This window comes from Biomphalaria glabrata, chromosome 18 (genome assembly GCF_947242115.1).
Source record: "Biomphalaria glabrata chromosome 18, xgBioGlab47.1, whole genome shotgun sequence".
NCBI classification, from domain to species: Eukaryota; Metazoa; Mollusca; class Gastropoda; family Planorbidae; genus Biomphalaria; species Biomphalaria glabrata.
Window position 1 is genome coordinate 5,232,552 of NC_074728.1, and position 19,455 is coordinate 5,252,006.

Below are 19,455 nucleotides of genomic sequence, written 5' to 3' on the forward strand. Positions count from 1 at the left end.
TAAGAATAATAGTGCCCCCCTCCCCCCCCCCCCCAAAAAAAAAAAAAAAAAAACAAGAAGGTTGAATATATGTATATCGTCATCTTGTATATATCTGTGTATCAGTACATTTAGAAAAAGACATTCAGTGTATGTATTACCTTTCAGTTAAACAATTATTGGTTTAAAATAAAAAACAAAGCTTATCTAAAGGGGAAGAACTCCGTCCTTAAAACTATATCTGCCAATAATGTACAATTTATTTCCCTTATTCGATTTCAAACAAAATAATTACCAATTATTAATTGACTAATTTAGTATTTATGTTTATTGAGTCATGTTTTGTTAGGTACAATAAATAATTGTTTAAGGTATCAACTTGATCGGAGCATGCGCGAGGGAGAAACAGCGTTAACAATTATTTGAGGGGATAAACCCAACAAAGTTAGCCATATGTTTGTTTGTAAAATGTTTTACATGTTTCGGACGTTCCTTTAGAATTGAAGATAGTTTACTTCCTAGTCCAAACCTCCCGCAGGACGACGGGGATGGGAGCGGGCAGGGTTTAAATCTGGGACCATCGATAAATCCAAACGACAGTCCAGCGCGCCAACCGCACGACCAGACAGCCATCCAAAAGATATTTTAGTGATTTGTGAAAGCATGCCAGAATATAGATCTAGAGCTTTAAATAACAAGGTTTAGTTAGAAGTAGTCTATTTTCTTACAAAAGTTTTCGAAACAAGCCGTCCTGTGTCTCAGAAAAATTTTACACAGATTACAAAATTGACCACAAATACAAATAAATGGATTCCCTTTTACATTGCTTAGCATGCCTTACTATTTAGCGGTCTTTGAATAGAGCAAATGTAAAGACGGATTCTCAATTGGTATTGTCATTCATTCGACCTTGAACTCCAACAAACAACAATGACAAATTGCTTCCGCTTCCTTATCATAACTCATAACTAAATAAGTAAATATAAACATGTACATCTAATTAAAGTAACACTACATTTTTTAAATTAATATCCTTAAAAAAAAAAACTAAAATTAAAAACAAGTAGGCGGCCAATGAGATTCTATCTTACTCGACCATTATGCTAAACAAGTATATGTTCATTATGTATGTAAATGTTGCAGGTAAACAAAAACTGCCTGTTAAAAGATTGTTATAAAAAAGCTTGTACTATTGTGCATAAAATATGTATATTTTGTTTATAAAGAAAAGTGCACGAGTTCCAATTATATAAATAGATGTTTCACCTACAACACATAATTTACCATTTTATTTTAATTATTTTTTTTTTAAATCGATTTGTCAAATACTGGTGGTCGTTTCGATGGTCCCAGGTTCGAACCCTGCCCGCTTCCATCCCCCCTCCCAGGCGTTCTAACGCGAAAGTAAAGTAGCCCTTACTGAACTTGCGATTATACGACAGATGATGTAAAGGTTATCTGTTTCAGTTACCCACGGTTAACGGGGGTGTCATGTGGCGAGGTTCCCATTACAGGCGACAAAACATCCCGATGTAAAAAAAAATAAAAAAATCCCAGTCTTCACCAGGATTTGAACCCGGGACCTCGGTTCGGAAGCCAACCACTCAGCCACCTCGCCTCCTAACTTGCAGTAATCTTTGATTCTGGAGAAACATCCGAAACTATTAAAAACGTGTGTGACCCAAGGGAGGAGAAACTGATTTTAATATTCCCATCTAGCCTACACAAATGCACACACTGTGCAGTAGAATTACGTTATAAGGCTTTACATATTCTTTTTTAAGAGATTGCTCATTTCCTTATAAACAGCAGCTCTCTTCTAGAACGGAGCCGCTGTTCTTTGTGTTGAGTACGATCTCAATATGGCTCCTTCTGTCTCGAAAGACAATAGATGTGCCCATTGGTTTCGCCTTCAGACGGGGCAGAATCTGGAGTGACTGATCAAGCCAACACTGAAGCGGCAGATTTTGCCACAGTTTATGCATGTCTAGCATCTGCTTTAAGGCTAGCTGAAACGGCAGCTTTTTCTTTCTTTCTATTGACTAAGGCAGCTTCGTTTCTTTTGCTCTCGGCGAGGTTGGCACCAGCACGCACAGTCCGTCTCCACGAAGTCCGGTCTCCTCCCCTCATACTTTCGTTGATGCCTGTACGACGTACCAAGGTGAAATAGCGCGTTTAACTGCTGATGTATAAACGTGACAGACAGCACAAAGCACATAGTAGCTTTCCCATTAAAGGAGCAGCTAAGGATTGATTCGTTCAAGTAGATGTGTAGTTTTTTTTTAAATTTATTTTATAGTACTGAAATAAATTAATCTGAAGCCCGATGACCCGAATTACACACGTTTTAATTCAAACAAAAGATATCTTTAAATCCTCTCCGTCTCAATTAGCCGGGCATCTGATCTTATATAATACAGACGTTACTTCAAAAAAGAAGAATATTACGTACTACGCGTCATGCATTCAGTCATGCATATTAACCAATGCCTTAAATTCTGCCAAGTCACTGGTTTTCCTGGCTAGCTCTAATAGCACTAGGGAAGATGGAGTATTTGTACACATTTGTCCTAGCATATGGGATGAGGATATGTCGCAGCTAGGGATTTTGGGGCCCGTGGGTTTTGACCTTTTAGGGACCCCTGCATTTTGGCATATGTCTAAATTCTAATAGTATAGTATATAATTAAAATTAATTTTAAAAAAATCATTAAGACTCATTTATTGAGTAGTACCGTTGTTTATTGGCGAGAAAATGCACGAGTGGCAAATCTTAATTCATATCGCCTCACCTCGTGCTTTCTGTGCAGCAAGGGCATCTACATCATCTAGATTCTAGGTCAATGCTGTCTAGTATTTTTGACTCTACCTGAAAAGCAAGGTTACGTGGCAGTGGCCTAATATTTTATGTAAAAAAATGTAGGACATTCATTTGGAAGGCCCCTCTCAAGAGGGGGCCAGGAGGACTTTCGAATTTGGACCCCCTACCACCCTAGCTACGCCACTGTATTAGCCGGTAATTTCTGTTAAATATTTTTAAAAATGTTTAATGATCACCAGGAAGCACAAGATCTTAATGTCGTAATTTCTCGTCAGAACAGTATATTCATATTTACATATTTTGTCTGTCCCAACATAAACAATCTGTTATAATTTATGGTCATTAGATGTGTTGAATTTTAATGTAACATTATCTCCCCTTTCAATGTTCTATCATATATCCATGATTTTGTTTTTCTGAGCTTTATTATCTCTTCAAATTCTATTCACACCATATTTATCAGATATAGACTCTTTAATGTGTTTCCATTACATTTTTCTATTCTCTTTATCATAATCCAATCATAAATTATTTGTATTCGGGTCAACTATTAAAAGTGTCAACGTAGGTTTAAAATACATGTGCATATATTTTATTCCTAAACGATGGAGCTAAGCTAAAAGGGTTATTTCTTAATTTTATTTCGGCGAAATATGTTTTTTATAATTATTTACTATGTATGTCAACTGTCTGTGCGTGTTGTAATAACACATTGTGCTTTGTCTGACGTCCGCTAGTTTGTCGAGCGCAGCCAAACCTCGAGCCTCCATGCGCCTAGCGGGAGACGACATTTGCATCTGATTAGGGGGGACATAACTCCACCGTTTTCCGCCGCCGAGCACAGGCGCCAGTTATCAGACGCCGGACTAGATTGTGTCGTCTGTCGGTGCGCCACACTCCTCGCTAGCGAAAGAAGAAAGGGTTGCTGTTCTTTGTATGTGCTCTTGCGGTGATTACCCTTCCCATTCTCCCACACTTTTTTTTCTCCCCTCCCCCCCCAAAAAAAAAACATATTCCTCCTGCCCCTCCCACCATTTTTATAACGAGTTTAGTTGTTTATTGAACACTTCGCCCTAGACATCTATGAAATCAAGAACAACAAGGGACTGAAGCAACTAGCGGAAAACCCCTGCTACGTCTGAGCGAAAGTTAAAAGAAAAAGATGATTATAGAATTGCCCACAATTATATGCTTAGAAAAGGTCTACAATAACTAGCATGTGTAATGGGAATATATATATATACAGGTATATATCTATATAAACTTCTAACAGGATGAGACCCTTACTGTATTGTGGCGACAGAAATAGAAAATGTTTAGATGCGTCACAATAATACGCCAAAAGGGATGGCTTTTTAAAGGAAGTACCGTTAATACAGAACCTAGCGCACACATCTTCATAGCACCTTCAGCAAGCCATATGTATGTATGCTTGCGTGTTATCGTTAAGTTATTTGCATGCTCATCTTATCTTATATATTACAGACGTTACTTAAAAAAAAAGATAATTACGTCCTACGCATTTCATGTGCTTATATGGTAGACACTTTTTTTTTTCAAAGGATCAACTTAAAAATCCCCAAAACGATTCTTAATTAGTTAGGTTTAAATCTGACCTACAGCTACTGCTAATAAAACGAGTACAATTGATCACCAACAGCAATTAAACCCAAGTAACTCTACCTACCACGAAATTCTCAAGGTTTGTCAATTTATTACTTTTTAAACCCCATGGGGGACTTGAAGAAATATCTACAAAAGAATTTTTTTTTCCCTAAATTTTATGTTTGAATATCTAGTGAAGCCATTAAAAGTTTATCATTTAAAAAAAAATCAGCATAGTAGCAAAAATCTTTTATGAGTAAGTGCAATTATAAGCTTCGAAAATATATAAAAAGGGATCAGGCCTAAGCCGTGGTACCCCAAAAACGCCAGCACAGCGCAGTCTTTATCACATTTTATAGCCCGCTTGTAGGAAACACGCTAAGTCAGGGGCTAGCCTATTCCGTTGAAAAGAAGGGGTGTCAGGCTCTGTAGTGCATTGTGAGGACTACACTATTATCGTCTCTCTCGCCGCAGTGTCGCCGTTGTTGATGATATGCATTATCAAAGAACTGTTGTTTTTTTTCTCCCAAGGTTTAAGTCTTAGTAAATATGGACTTCAAAATGTGTAATTTGATGATTGTCGGCACCAATCTGTTCAGTTATCCCCCCCCCCCAAAAAAAAAAATGACGGTGGGTGTAAACCAAGAGCTAAAATACTGAGGACAATACTGTCAGAAGTTATGAAGTAATAGATATTTTTTTTTAGTTAAGGATATGAAACAAATATCGCCGCCGACTAGTCTGTCCAACATTTGTTTTTTTAAGTTTTAATTATAAAATGGTTTTAAAGTGACAGGCAGTAACGGCGTCGGTTTACAGTAAGACAAATCAATATCAACATGATTGATTTAAGGTTATAGAAAATAAAGGTTACGTTATTTAATGAAAATAAACATACGATAAATATAAAAAGTAAACAAGAAACATTTGTAAAACTGATGAGAAGAAAATGTTAAGAGAATCTAAGAAGTGGTGCGCTCGGCCAATGTAATAACAGGACCACATCATTTTCGACACTGAGCCGCGCCAAAAAGTCTAGACACGTCACATGACTTCTCTGCGCCAATGTCTTCGCATTTACAGTGAATCCCATCATATGCCTAGGCTAGCTCATACAAAAATAAAGTAGGGGTGTTATTGTTTGGCAGAGTCAGCTTTCAGTCATTCAGTTACTTGAAGCTATTCATTTCGTATACTAACTAGCTGGAAGGTTTAAGTGAATTTAAAAAAGTTAGTTTGATTTCATCATATAACAGTAAGTCTCTATTTATTTTATAAAGATTTTATAAATATCGACCAAAACCTGTCACCCCTTCGCAAAAAAAAAATTTGCTTACCTGCGGATTCAGTAAAGGAACATCGTCGTGTTTTGCTTTTTTTTGAAACCACATGTCGGTTCAATACTTATAGAAACGGAGAGGGGTGCAGAATGAGAGAGAGGGAGAGTGTGTGCGTATAGAAGGTACGTCGATCCATCCGTCAATGATTTGTAAATAAGAATCATACATCTGTGTGTTTTAGGTGATGGTGTAGCTGTAGCGAGGAACCACATAACCGCACCACACCCGAATTCTTCATTCATTCTGGATTCCGAGATAAACTTGCTGTAGGCTTTCCTTCTGTTAGGATGTGCTGTTGATTTCGATTTGTGTTGCCTCGCATTCGTTCCAAGGTTTACCTATGCGGGGTCTAGCTTTCCTGACCTAGGACTCAGCATTACTAAAGTCAAAATAGTCAAAGTGTGTTTTAGATCTAGATCTATGTTGTTGTGCCTATGCTAAGTATTATTATTTAGCAAGAAGTTTAGATTTAGTCTAGGTCTAGAGTGACTAGAGCTTATCAATCTTGACTAGATTCTAGATCTAGATAGTCTTAGATCTAGACTCTAGATCTTAGATCTAGATCTAGATATTCTATGAATAAGATAAATCATATTATAAAGATATATTCTAGAGTCTAGAGTAGAACTAGACATTCTGTTGATTCTAGATCTAGAATAATATAGACAGTATAGTATAGTGTATAGTAGACTCTATATAAAGTATATAGAGTCTACTAGTTAACTAGAGTATGGTAGTAATATAATAATAATAATAATATAGATTCTAGATCTAGATTCTAGATCATCATGATAATCATCTACTCACTAGATCTAGGCCTAGGACTAGCTAGATCTATCCATATCTAGATTAGTATAGACACTATAGATCTAGAAGTAGATCTAATTACTTTATAATAGAATCTAATCTAGATCTAGAAGATCTATCTAATCATTAATTATTGTTGACTTGTCAGACTCACACTAACTAGAATCTAGATCTAGATTTAATTTTAAGACTATAATCAAGTATAATCATAGTCTAGAATAAATCTAATTTATCTAGATCTCTAGATAGATAATTATATTTTAATATAGATCTAGTTATCTAGATTTATATAATATATAATAAAATTATAATACTAGATCTAGATCTATATTGACTATATAAAATAGAGTCCTTACTCTATAGACTATAGATCTATCTATATATATATATATAATTATATCTAAATTTCTAATAATTAATTATTAGAATTCAATATATATAGATGTAGCTTATCAAACCATGTTTTTGTATGCAACTTAGATTTTTAAGAAAGTTAATAATATTGAACATCTTTCACCACTTTCAAAGTAAAGTACTATGCATTGGATACTTTAACTTAGATAAAGGTTAATCTATTCAATACAATATAAATTAATAAAAAAATTAATATTTTATTACAATTGGTCTGTATAAAATCTAGACTGCAATTTGTTATCCTTAAATATTTTGTAACCATCTAGTCATATAAGTAGAATTCACTTTATTTTTTCAATAGACTTTCCCCCAATTCCAAATAAACTTGTAAAGTGTCATTCTTTTCTGAACCATTGTTGCCTGACATTCTTCCAAGTACTCCCCACAACCACCCCCCACCCCCCCAAAAAAAAACACTCCACATGAAATAATTATGTACCTGGTTGTGAAACACTGCTATGGGTATAACAGTATTGTAGACTTAAAGAAAGAATGATTCGTTCCAGGTCCTACCTATAGACTAGAAGGTAATATTTTTCTGGCCTGACTGTGGATACCTCTCGGAATATCTATTTGAGGAGATGAATAGACAAACAAGGAAAAAACACAGTGGGCTTCCACACCACTAAGGACATTGCACATGGTTAGAAGGACAGGCTCGCTAACCTGTTCCAACATTCATACCCTTCTTCACACATGCATTGGCCACTTTCTCACGGTCAGTGGCTAGTGGTGATATACTGTAGGAATACGAAAGAATCTCCTATGGGGCTTGACCTCCAGTCTCATCAAAGAATCTCCTATGGGGCTTGACCTCCAGTCTCATCCAGTAAGGAGAAACATGCTTGGCTCAAGAAGTCATGACCCCAAAATTAACAAATGTGATTACATAATCTTCTAGTTGACAGAGGGTTCAGGGAAGAGCCAGTCTCTCCTTCATGGCTACAGGGTATAATCCTTCCTTTAGGTCGAGCTCTAAAGGTCCTTAGCTCAACTCATTCACGGACAGTCACAATGGCTTAAACTCCTGCAGTACAACAGGAAATGAATGCTAGTCAGGTTTCAAACTCCATAAGATGGTGCTGAATGTCCATATCATATACCAAACAGCTAGGCAAACCTCTCACTCATTACTTAATTTGTAAAAATCTCCTTATGCCTTTAATATTGTGATGTCTGTTATTCAACACAACCAAAAAATAAATAAAAAAATATTTGTAGCTTTTCATTAAGACATGTTTTTACATAGCACTTATTATTGGATGCTTTTCTTTAAAAAATAAAAATAAATTCTTTATTCAGCTAGTTAAATGCTAAATATTTATCACAAAATCATTCCTTATCTTATCTAATACAGACGTTACTTGAAAAAATTGTAATTGTAAACTTCCTTTCTTTAACCCATGTTAGTATAGCAGTAATTTACATTTCAAAAGATTATGTTTGGTATTAAAAAGCATTCTAATAATAAAATGAGCTAGATATCAAATTTACAGAAGGCCTAGTTTAATGTCGGCTTCAATGTTTATGTTAACTAGATCCAATACAATACAATAAGGAAATATTCATATTAATTAATGCATTTTATTTCTTTTTATTCCAGAGTTCAGTAGATCTTCTGAGATCCTTTTTATCTACTAGAAAGTTGTGGCTTTATGTGCTGATTCTTTCAGAAATTGGTTCATTTGTAATACATATATTGTATTAATTGGGTGATGAAACATACGTTGTAAAACAAAACAAAAGTTTTCTTAATTTCCTGGATATAAGAAGAAAAAGTGTGGATATTGATACTATAAGCTTTTCTGTGTGAAGTTTTCTTCAAATGATTGCTGGTTGCAGTCAGAGAAGATTGTTTGCAGATTTAATCATTATACCTTTTGTTGGCCTTTGAAAGCATCAATATATATATATATTAAACGAATGCACCCTTTTGGCATGTGGTGCCAAACTTTATGTTCCGCAGCAAGCGAAATTCACTCGTGAAGCGCCTGTGGAAGTACAAAATAAACGATGAAACCAGGGGTTCGTCTCAAAAAGACGCCTCCAGATCATCATCCCCATCAACACCAGCATCAACCACGCAAGAGGAATTAGAGCTTAAAACGGCCACACATTCTTTCTTTAAGAAGTTGAAGGAAGAACAGCTCCAAGTACTCCTCCAAGCAATGGAGTCCCGTGGTGGTGAAATAACTCCATGTGTACCCGTGGCCAAGTCAGAAATCCGCGTGGGAAAACACATGGTGTCACCGTATAACCTGTGCTGCAGAGTATTTAGATGGCCGGATTTAAAAAGTGATGCAGAAATGAAGCGATTACCAAATTGTACATTTCAAAATGACGAGAAAGATGCTGTGATATGTTGCAATCCATACCATTGGAGTTTAGTTGTCAAAATAGGTAATTATGTCTTGCTCACTATTACTTTTTACTTTAAATATCTTATATTTTACACAGAAAAATGTTTCTATTTAGAAATTAAAATAGTTTTATTATTCATAAGGGAGCCCAGCTGGGCATTCCTTTAATAATTTTCTAATAAAGACCTTCAGAGACTTGTATGTTAGAGTCTTTCTATCTTAACATTTATTTGTATTTAATTTTAGATTGTTGTGCACAAAATGTAGGAAAAAAATTGTAGAACTCTCATGGTTTTCACAATAACCTAAAGTCTCCCTTTCAGAATTGTGATCTATTGGAGCAGATGATGTAAAGATTATCAACAACTAATCACCTTCACACTTCCCCAAGTAATTTCAGGTAGCCATTAGAGTTGGGTTGACTCAAAGGAGCCCTGAAAATCCAGAAATTCCAAATCCCTGTCTTTACTAGTATTTAAACTCGAGGCTCCACAGTTCAGAAGCTAAGTGCTTTACCACTCAGCTACCGCACATTTTCCTGTTCACCAATCAGATAACTTTTCATGTTAAATAAAGGTAAACAAAAAATGGTACCCCTTTTAGACCTTCTGGTCTATGGTGGAAGGGACAATGATCATTTTTTTTGGGTTGCCTTGCAGGCAAAATGGGGCTCCGTTGCTTGCATCCATGATGATGAAAGCTCGTCTGTTTCTTTGGCCGACAGTTAATGAGGGTGTCAAGTGCTCATCATAATGCTCTACCACTCAACTAAGGGGCCTCATAAAAATCCTGATGTTTGAAATCCTGGAATTCAAACTTGGGAACCCTCAATTCGGAAACCAAGTGCTGTACCACTTCACCACTCACTTTATTTGGATGGTCCACTTTATATTCTAACTTCCCGAATGAAGCACGGAAATAAGATTTAACAGCTATTGTTCTAAAAAATCTTTTTTTTTTTCCTTAAGTTCATTGAAGAATTTTTTCGGGTTAGATCTTTTTATTGTGTTGGTCACCTATGTATGATAGTATAATTTTTTTTTTTTCAGATGAGATCTTTTTATTGTGTTTGTTACCGCTATGTATGATAGTACACATTTTTTTTTCAGATGAGCCAACCATTTATACTGATAAACTTTTGAACTTATCTTCACATTGTTCTAGAATTGAAGATCCAAATGACAAATATCAAGGTGAGGCCATAGCTAATAGTGTCACAATACACTGGGGGGGGGGGGGGGGAGGCAGATGTATTTACAATTTACCATTGGGAATGTCACATTGACAAGCCTCTTTGTGTCCCTGACTATTATTTAAAATCTATTTATCACATTACACAGATATAAACTTGTGTTATTCTTGCCTTGTTCTCCCCTACCCCCTCTCTCCTTCCACACCAACCCCTCTTTCCCATTGATAGGAACTCTTTTTACACCAAAAATATATAAGAATGATTTTTTTTTTGTAAATATAAGAATTTTTATTAAAAATGTGTCAATTTTGATTTTTCTGGATATAAGCTTTTTTTTTTTCTCTTGAATCAGCATTCTACATAGAATTTTAAAATAAAAACCCTGCTGCAAGATATTGCACTAATTATTTACATTTGTTAGGTACAGGTCAACTCCTTGTTGTGATAAAATCTGCATCTTCTTTAAATTTAGTTGTTGGGGGGGGGGATCAATTTGAGGCAAGAGCCAGTTATAGAATATTTCAGCATTTGTTTTGGGTACACCTGGCTTGTGCTCAGTATTGCAAGGGGCATGTATTTTCAGCCACTTATAGCACAAATGGTCTACCAGCATTGTGCAGATCATTTCATCATTATCCACGCTTTTATCATTATTTTAGTTTTATCTGAAAATGTAAATTATATGATTAATCTTGACTCTGTGAGCTCCCCTCCCCCCTTTTTTTTTCTATACTATATTACTTCCAAAAATTTCTGTCATTATTTGATTGATCACCTAGTGTCCATATCGGTACTTTCTTTAAAGTCAGTTATTTTATCTTCCTTATTGTATATACCAGTTTCTTTTCGCTGTCTATATATCTTCTCATTGCGTAGGCCAGTTTCTTTCAAGGCCTCTTTATCTTCCTTATTACATATGGTCACAGAAATGCACACCTTTGGTTGAGTATTTTGATCTACCTATTACAGCTGTACACTGTAATGAAGTAGGTGCACCCTATTCCTAGCACAAGAATGTGGTTAGCGCAGAATGGGAAATAACAGTCGCTTGTGCTGTGTAGCTTTAAATTTCGCGAAAGCTTTAAGAAAAAATGGTGTTGGGGGGGGGGTACCAGGGTAACAATTTTGAAGGGAAAACAAAAACATTTGAGTGTGTCTGACAAAAGTATTGACTTGTGACTTGCTTTAGTCGAGTCATTCATGGCCTTGTCTTACGCTCTCATCTTCTCCATGCCTTCTCTTGTCTTTGCTATATTCTCTTGTAACCATGCGAAGGTAATGCTTTGTTCGTTCCCCCCTTTAACTCTGTGTTATCACCGCTGGGGCTAGGGACGTAATCATACCGGGAGCACGCCCCCCGCCCCATCCCGCCTTTGAATATGTGTGTTTGTGTGCACAACCCGCTTGCGTGGCTTTTTTTTTTTAAAGGGGGGGGGGGGTGAGTAGACGAGATGAATTAAAGGAGATAGAAATTATGACATAACGTTGATGTGTGGGGAAAAAAGGAATCTTCTATTTTGATTCAGGAACAAAATTGGTTGTATGGGGAAAAAGAAAGGGTTATGGTAGTGGGGGGTAGGGTGGAATTGAAATGTTGTTTGTGTGTGTGTGTTTGCTGAAGTTAACCTTTAGATCCATCTCGTTACCTGTCATTACTTTCTCTGTCTCTTTCTCACTTGAGTTCTCTGTCACTCCCTTCGTTACATTAATTTAATAGGTCACACACAACGTTAGATAAATATGAATAAATGTCTTGCTCAAGTCTTGGCCATAGTTCACATTTTTTTTTTAAAACGGACTGTGCATTCTTATCCCACAACACCAACAATGTATATTGAACTCGTAGTTTAGTTACTTGGGGATGGGGCTTGCGTTGAAAAACTGTACAGTACTATTGCCCCGGTTTTATGTTGTTTTTTTAACCCAAAAAAAAAAGTCTAATTATATTAAGGCATTTAAAAACATCTTTAAATTACAACCCATGGGTTGAGAACTGCTGGCAATGGCTTGTAGCCAGTAATCACTGAAATAGAGTGAATTCTGAACTATGCAATATGAATAAAGACGCGCAAGTTGAATAAAAAAAAAAAAGCACAACACAAAAACGCGTGAAATCATAAAATGCACAAAAACAATCTTGTTTCTATTGGTACTGATATTTTGAGTTTCCCTTGGAGCTGACTATATTATTGAAAACAAAAATCTCTAGTAACTAACGTTGTTTTTTAAGTTGACAGCATCAAAAGGTTTTACTACAGCCAAACTTTTTGTTTTAGTTTGGTTAAAGGGTTTGTCATTTTTTGAATTACTATATTCAGATGTTATAATGTAATTAGTTTAGTGTCCCTATTAAAGAAGAATACCTAATGTGCGTTGTGTCTCTATTAAAGAAGAATACCTATTGTGTGTTGTTACAGGCCACTATTCTCCTAGGATTATGGAGTCTACAGATACAACTGGATTTACGTCATGTGTCTGTCAGGATAATAGTTCAGGTAGGCTGTTATAATGCATTGCATTTTGCATTAACATTTATACACTTAAACAATTTCTTTTTTTTTTTTTAAATAAAAAATTAGCCTTGCTTTGATTACAACTTCTTGGCATAACTGAGACTTATGACTTATAGCATTAGCAAGCCGTGATGCTTTTAGTTTGATCAGTTAGTGCAAGACAATCATTTTCTATAACTCACCTTTCACCTGTCCTATATTCTTTATGGACCATTGTGGCACCAACATGACCAGTCCTATCACAGACAGGCCCTTCTATTCTTTAATGTTCTCCTTCACCACCAACATGATCAGTCCTTTCACAGACAGGCCCTTCCATTCTTTAATGTTCTCCTTCCTTCACTCCCTTTGTCTGCTTCTCTTTTCTCTGCTACTGTTCCTGGCATGGAAGTCGATGCTAGCCCTGGAGATCTCATTATATGACCGCATAGTCTGTGTCAAAACGTGTAGTCTGTGTCAAAAGGTGTAGTCTGTGTCAAAACGCACGTTTCTATAATTACACTTTTCAAGTTATCAATGATAAAAAGTTTGTTTTTTTTACATTGTATATTTAGAGATGCGCGCTTGTGTCAGTGACTGTTAGAAATGTCTTACGGGTTAGAGCTCTATGTATTATGTAGATAATTTATTGGTACTCCCTTCCTGTAAGTCCACCCTGTAGCACCTTATTCAGACCTTGATCCTAACTGAGTATGTTCATCACCACTTGACTCTTCCCTTTCCCAAATGTGTCAGTTTTGATTTCTTATCAAGTGACCAAGGGCGTAGCGAGGAATTTTCCATCATCTGGGGGCCCGATGAGCTTGACCTGTTGGTGGCTCTGCATTTTGCGTAATATTTAATGTAAAAACCACTCAAGTGGGGGCCCGGGAGGATTTCCTAATTCTCCCCCTCCTCCCCCACTCTAGCTACGTCACTGCGAGTTACCATAGTCATGCGGCTCCTTCTGTCTTGAAAAGACAATGGATATGGCCAGATGAAATATGTTTTTGGTTTCTATCAAACTTTGCTACAGTATGAAAGCATGTATGATAGGAGAGCTTTCTTTCTCTGGTCTAAGGCCGCTTCACTTCTTTCGCTCTCGGCTGAAGTGTACTAGCACGCCCAGTCTGTCTCCGATCTTGGGCGAGTTCCTCCCACATAATTTCATTGACGTCTTTAGTAGTCCTGAGATTCCGCTTCCCGGGCATCCCTGTTGATTATTCTTTGGGTCAGTTGGGACAAAGCTTTCCCTACGAAAGAAGCTGGCTGTTTACTTTTAGCGCAGATGTATGTGCACTTTAATGTGCACTCGTCTTACGTGTCTTTCGGCGACCACCTTTCAACCCACTGACTGTTATTTCATGGGGTGACCACTGTACCAACCACTTGGCCTATGTTCTGAGGAGGGCCTCGATTCACGGAGAGAGAAAAGGGAGGGGGGGGGAATAAGATAAGCACGCCGATCACTTTCATCAAGGTAGTGGCGTTTACAAATGTGCGCCCACGCGTTAATAATCGCAAGAGTCATTCCACCGTGTATACTTGGCTTGTTTCAACAATCTCAGCCCTCACCCCCCTCTTACCTCAGCCTCTTCCCCCCCCCCCCCCTCTTACCTCAGCTTCCCGTCCTTTGGTCTCGGCTCTACATTAAAGGCGATGGGTTCGGGTTACAGCGCTGATGGGGGGAGAATGAGGGGGGAGGGAGGTCTCTAAGCTTGTTGATGGTAATAAAGGTGGCTTTGTGACCTCAGTCGACCCTTTCCATCTCCTCCTTTAAAAAGGGGGGGGGGGAAATAACTTCGTTCTACATAGTCTATGACTATTATGGGCATTGTTTGCTATTCGCAAAGTTGTAGGCTTTGCTTTGGATTATTAAACGTAGACAATAAATGTTTAGAAGCAACTAGATGTTATCTCGATGCCTATGCCACTCTCTTGAATTTTCCGCCTTACTTAATATGCAGTGACGTTTGCACACTGGCGATGAACTAAAGAAGGTTTCATTGAGTCTTGATTGACATTTTTAGCTCTGCCCATGAAGAGCTACTTGCCGAGAGCATGATCGATTCTCTTCCCAACTTTACCGGAACTTAATCCTGCTCTTTCTTGGATGATTTCTGCCTCTGTTGTTCCATGTCCTCCTTCCTGTTGCTAATGAAGGCTTTGGGTTCATCCAACGAACTGGAAGGCACTATAGAATTACATGTAAGCCTAAGTCGGACGTTTTGAAACAAGACTTTTGAGTCTATATGATGAATTCAAACGTTGGTCCAAAACTCCCAGAAAATACTTGTTCCATGATTATCAAGTTAAATTAAATCTGTAAACAAAGGGCCAATAGCTCTACACACCCACAGAACGATTTGTCTAGTTTCATTTTGGATGTAACGGCGAATTCCGATTCTAGATTTTACATCTAGTGACACACACTTGCGAGTTGCTTGTTTGAATTGATATTCAGCAATGCTGGATTATCAACTGCGTTATTTGAATGGTAATGTCAACAAAACAGCTTCCTTTGTTACTAGAAACAAGCAGTGTGTTGTGATTTGTGGCATGAACAAAGATGATAGTATATATTAAATATATATTAAATTATATCAAACTCTTATGTAAAGCGATATTGTTAGACTTTAATATTTAATAAATACATTTTAAAAGTTTGAAAAAAAATGCACCAGAAATTTCATACATAATTTCAGGATTTTAATGACCAACTATCTCATAATTTTGTAATAAAACAAAAACTGCTTGTTATGTTTTCGCATTTATCGAGTGTTTATAAGCTTGTTGTAGCACACCAAAAATCTGCCTGTTTGTAAATATCGTTATGATGAATGAGAATGTTGCCATTGTTGCACGAATGTCTTTTGAAAGCAGACGACATAGTACAAAAATATACGTTTTTTTTTTAGGTGGAATACATCAATAATAATAATACCCTGCCCTTTTTTTTCTTATCCAGACAAGATTTGGGGTAAGGGCGAGTATGTGTCTTGGTTGTGCTGTGGAGTAGAATGGCGGGGGCGTGAAAGTCTGTAACAACGTCTGCGAGTAATGCATGGATGAAAGAGGGGTCGATGTGACAGGAGCGGAAGTGGTGATAAATGAGCGCGAGACATAACGGACGATTGTGAGTCGCCTGGGTCCGGGTTAGAAATAGAACCTAGTCCCCTTGTCTAGTCAAAGCGGTCGTAGAAGAGAAAGGGGTGCCCCGGGGGGGGGGGGTCAGTACGATTTTGGCATGATTCATGTCAGGCTCCTAATAAATAAAAGATTTAAAGTTGGCCTTTATTTTTTTTTTTAATAGGCAGCTGCGATTGACCTGCACCGTAGTAAATCACAATGCATGTGACTGTCGACCTTTTTTTTGTACGTGGTACAGAAAGGAAGGAGGGGTTTTTTGGGGGGAAGGGGGGGGTGTTGTGAAACTTACATACGACCATAGTGTGAATAGGAGCCAATATTTTGGCACAATAAAATTGTACGTATGCCCTTGCGCGAGGTTAAGGCCGTCTAGCGAACAGAACAACAAAAAAATTCCTGTTGTAGGCCTGTGCTGTTGCGTGTTGGTGGCTGTGTACTCGCGTTGGTGTTGTTACCTGTTGCATGGGCCTCTTACCTCATATTTGTTTTTTTTTTTAAAGCTAATAGGCTGGTGCACTGGCTTGTGTTTGTTTCAAAGCTAGTAGGCTGGTGCAGTCTTGTTTGTTTCAAAGCTAATAGGCTGGTGCGCTGGCTTGTGTTTGTTTCAAAGCTTATAGGCTGGTGCACTGGCTTGTGTTTGTTTCAAAGCTTATAGGCTGGTGCACTGGCTTGTTCTTGTTTCAAAGTTAATAGGCTGGTGCGCTGGCTTGTGTTTGTTTCAAAGCTAATAGGCTGGTGCGTTGGCTTGTGTTTGTTTCAAAGCGTATAGGCTGGTGCACTGGCTTGTGTTTGTTTCAAAGCTTATAGGCTGGTGCACTGGCTTGTTCTTGTTTCAAAGCTAATAGGCTGGTGCACTGGCTTGTGTTTGTTTCAAAGCTTATAGGCTGGTGCACTGGCTTGTGTTTGTTTCAAAGCTTATAGGCTGGTGCGTTGGCTTGTGTTTGTTTCAAAGCTTATAGGCTGGTGCACTGGCTTGTTCTTGTTTCAAAGCTAATAGGCTGGTGCACTGGCTTGTGTTTGTTTCAAAGCTTATAGGCTGGTGCACTGGCTTGTGTTTGTTTCAAAGCTAATAGGCTGGTGCACTGGCTTGTGTTTGTTTCAAAGCTAATAGGCTGGTGCACTGGCTTGTGTTTGTTTCAAAGCTTATAGGCTGGTGCACTGGCTTGTGTTATTTTTTGTGTGTGTACGTCTCTAATAGGTGCCATTTTGTGTCAGATATGTGGTCGTAGTTGGAAAGGTCGATGCTTCTGCCAATTAACCATCACTAATCTGTGTCGAGTTCTATTTGACATCAGTGTTACTGTACTGAGACTCCTGCGCCATCTAAAATGACAAGCCTTGTATATTTTCAATTGGTGTAATTACTTGAATCCCTCGCCTCACCCTTTTCTTGCTCCCAATAGTTATCTGTTATCCCGTCATGATATTATTTCTAGCCTTGTAGCACTCCTTTTTGAGCCTTAAAATAAACCCCATCAAAAATTCTTTAAAAAAAAAAAAAGCTTATATTAAATGTAATTGTATCAGTAGGCTCCGATAGTACTGACCTAGACAAATGTGCGATACAAATATTTTTACTAATTGTTTTCGTTTAGCTTTTAGCTTTCTGAATACGCTATGATCCTATCACTGATCACTTATCTGGACCAATTTGAAATGGGGAGGGGTTATCTTGGTGAATGTTTACATGATCGTTTTTTTATATGCATAAAAAACAATGTTCACTCAGGGCTGAAGATTCCTCAAGAGGACTAATTCAACTTATACCACCACATCTGTCAAGTGCGATTTCTTTCCTTTCTTCAAGATATCAAACAAAATAATTAATTACCTATAGTTAATTAACTAATTGGTTATTTTATTTTTACATTGATTCTTGTGTTGTCGGGTACAAGAAATAATTGTGCAAAATTTCAGCTTAATCCGAGATGGGGTGTGGGAGAATTAACGTGTACACAATTTTTACCACACAGACTGACGGGGTGAGTTGATGTAAGCTTTTGTAAAAAGAAGTGGGGGGGGGGGGTAAACAACTGTTTTTTTTTAAAGGGTGGCGAACGAAAGTTGGAAACTCGCAAATATAAGGCCGTTAATGTCCATGTCCAGCCTATGTATGAGAGGAGATGGGAATCCATTGTGTAGTCTGGGCCTAGAGTTACCTCCCTTGAATGAACCAAGCTAAATCGGGCCAGCATTCTTCTCGCGCAGCCTTCTCCCGCCTCATCATGCTCCTTCCCTCTCTCTCTCTCCCTCTCTCTTATCGAATTATTCTCTTCTGTGTTTTTCGCCCTTCAGACTCCACTCCTTGGTTCTTTTGATCCCCAGCAAAACTCTCTCGGGTATTAAGTGAACTGAGGGTAGGTCTGGACTGTTGGTCTCCAGAGGGAATGTACACCTACCTGCTTTTTTTTTTCTTATAATACACTCTTTCTCCAGCTCTCTCTCTCTCTCTCTCTCTCATCTCTTTCTCTCTATCTATCTCTTTTCCTCACTCTTTCTCTCTCTCGGCCTGTGCAAGACGATGTTTACAATTATTATTCAGACTCCCAGGCAATGTTGCTTTTCCAAAGATATTGTTGAGACATAAAGAACAAAGCTAGCACTCAACTAAGACTGAGCAGGCTTGTGGAGATGTAAAGAACAGTCTGAGAAGCGTTTCATAGCACTCCACTGTACAGACGTGTCACTCCATTTTAAAAGACAAATCAGCTGTTTTGATAGCCGGCGTTTATTCGTTATCCATCGCAACTATGACAGTAGACCAAAATCTGTTTATTTAAAAAAAAAAAAACACCTCCCCAATCAGTACCCTTTTGACCAAGACTATTCGTTCTAGATGGCTTCAACACTGAACTGCAACGCCACAATTGGGTAAAACTTTACATCGCAGGACCCTAGTTTTTCAGGTCAATTATTTGGCAGCTGTCTATCCGCACGTATGATGACGTACTGACGTGACCTCACCTGCTCGCGCGCAGAGCGCGCCCGGTCACTGCCCTCTCTCTCTCTCTCTCTCTCTCTCTCTCTCTCTTCTTTTAGTACGTTAATCGTAGATCTATGTAATATAGATTTAGATTTTTTTGTACAATTTATTCTTGGAATAACTATTAATGTTTAGATGGTATTTTATGTTTTTAATTGGGGAATTTTAATTAATATATTATTAATTAATTACAGACCTACGTATCTTTGCTAAAAAAATAATATTATAAATCTAATCGTGATAAATCTAATCGTGTGTTAACTGTTTTGTTTCTTTTAAATACGTATTGAAATACATTTTTTTCTGCTCTCG

The 19,455-nt window shown here is 37.5% G+C and overlaps 1 protein-coding gene across 4 annotated transcripts in view; it reads left to right on the top strand.

Moving 5' to 3' along the window:
* The first annotated feature begins 5,498 nt into the window (after positions 1-5,498).
* Positions 5,499-19,455, top strand: part of LOC106056002 (mothers against decapentaplegic homolog 6-like) — a 35,913-nt gene continuing 21,956 nt past the window's right edge. Inside the window, exons 1-4 of one of the 4 annotated variants that reach the window (XM_056017093.1) lie at positions 5,499-5,660; positions 8,570-9,366; positions 10,436-10,519; positions 12,936-13,013. In XM_056017093.1, coding sequence (XP_055873068.1) covers positions 8,922-9,366; positions 10,436-10,519; positions 12,936-13,013 — 607 coding nt within the window. In that variant the 5' untranslated portion in view covers positions 5,499-5,660; positions 8,570-8,921. Of the gene's footprint in view, positions 5,661-5,731; positions 6,145-8,569; positions 9,367-10,435; positions 10,520-12,935; positions 13,014-19,455 lie in introns of those variants that run through there. The other 3 variants (XM_013212537.2, XM_013212538.2, XM_013212539.2) reach the window with 3 other exon arrangements.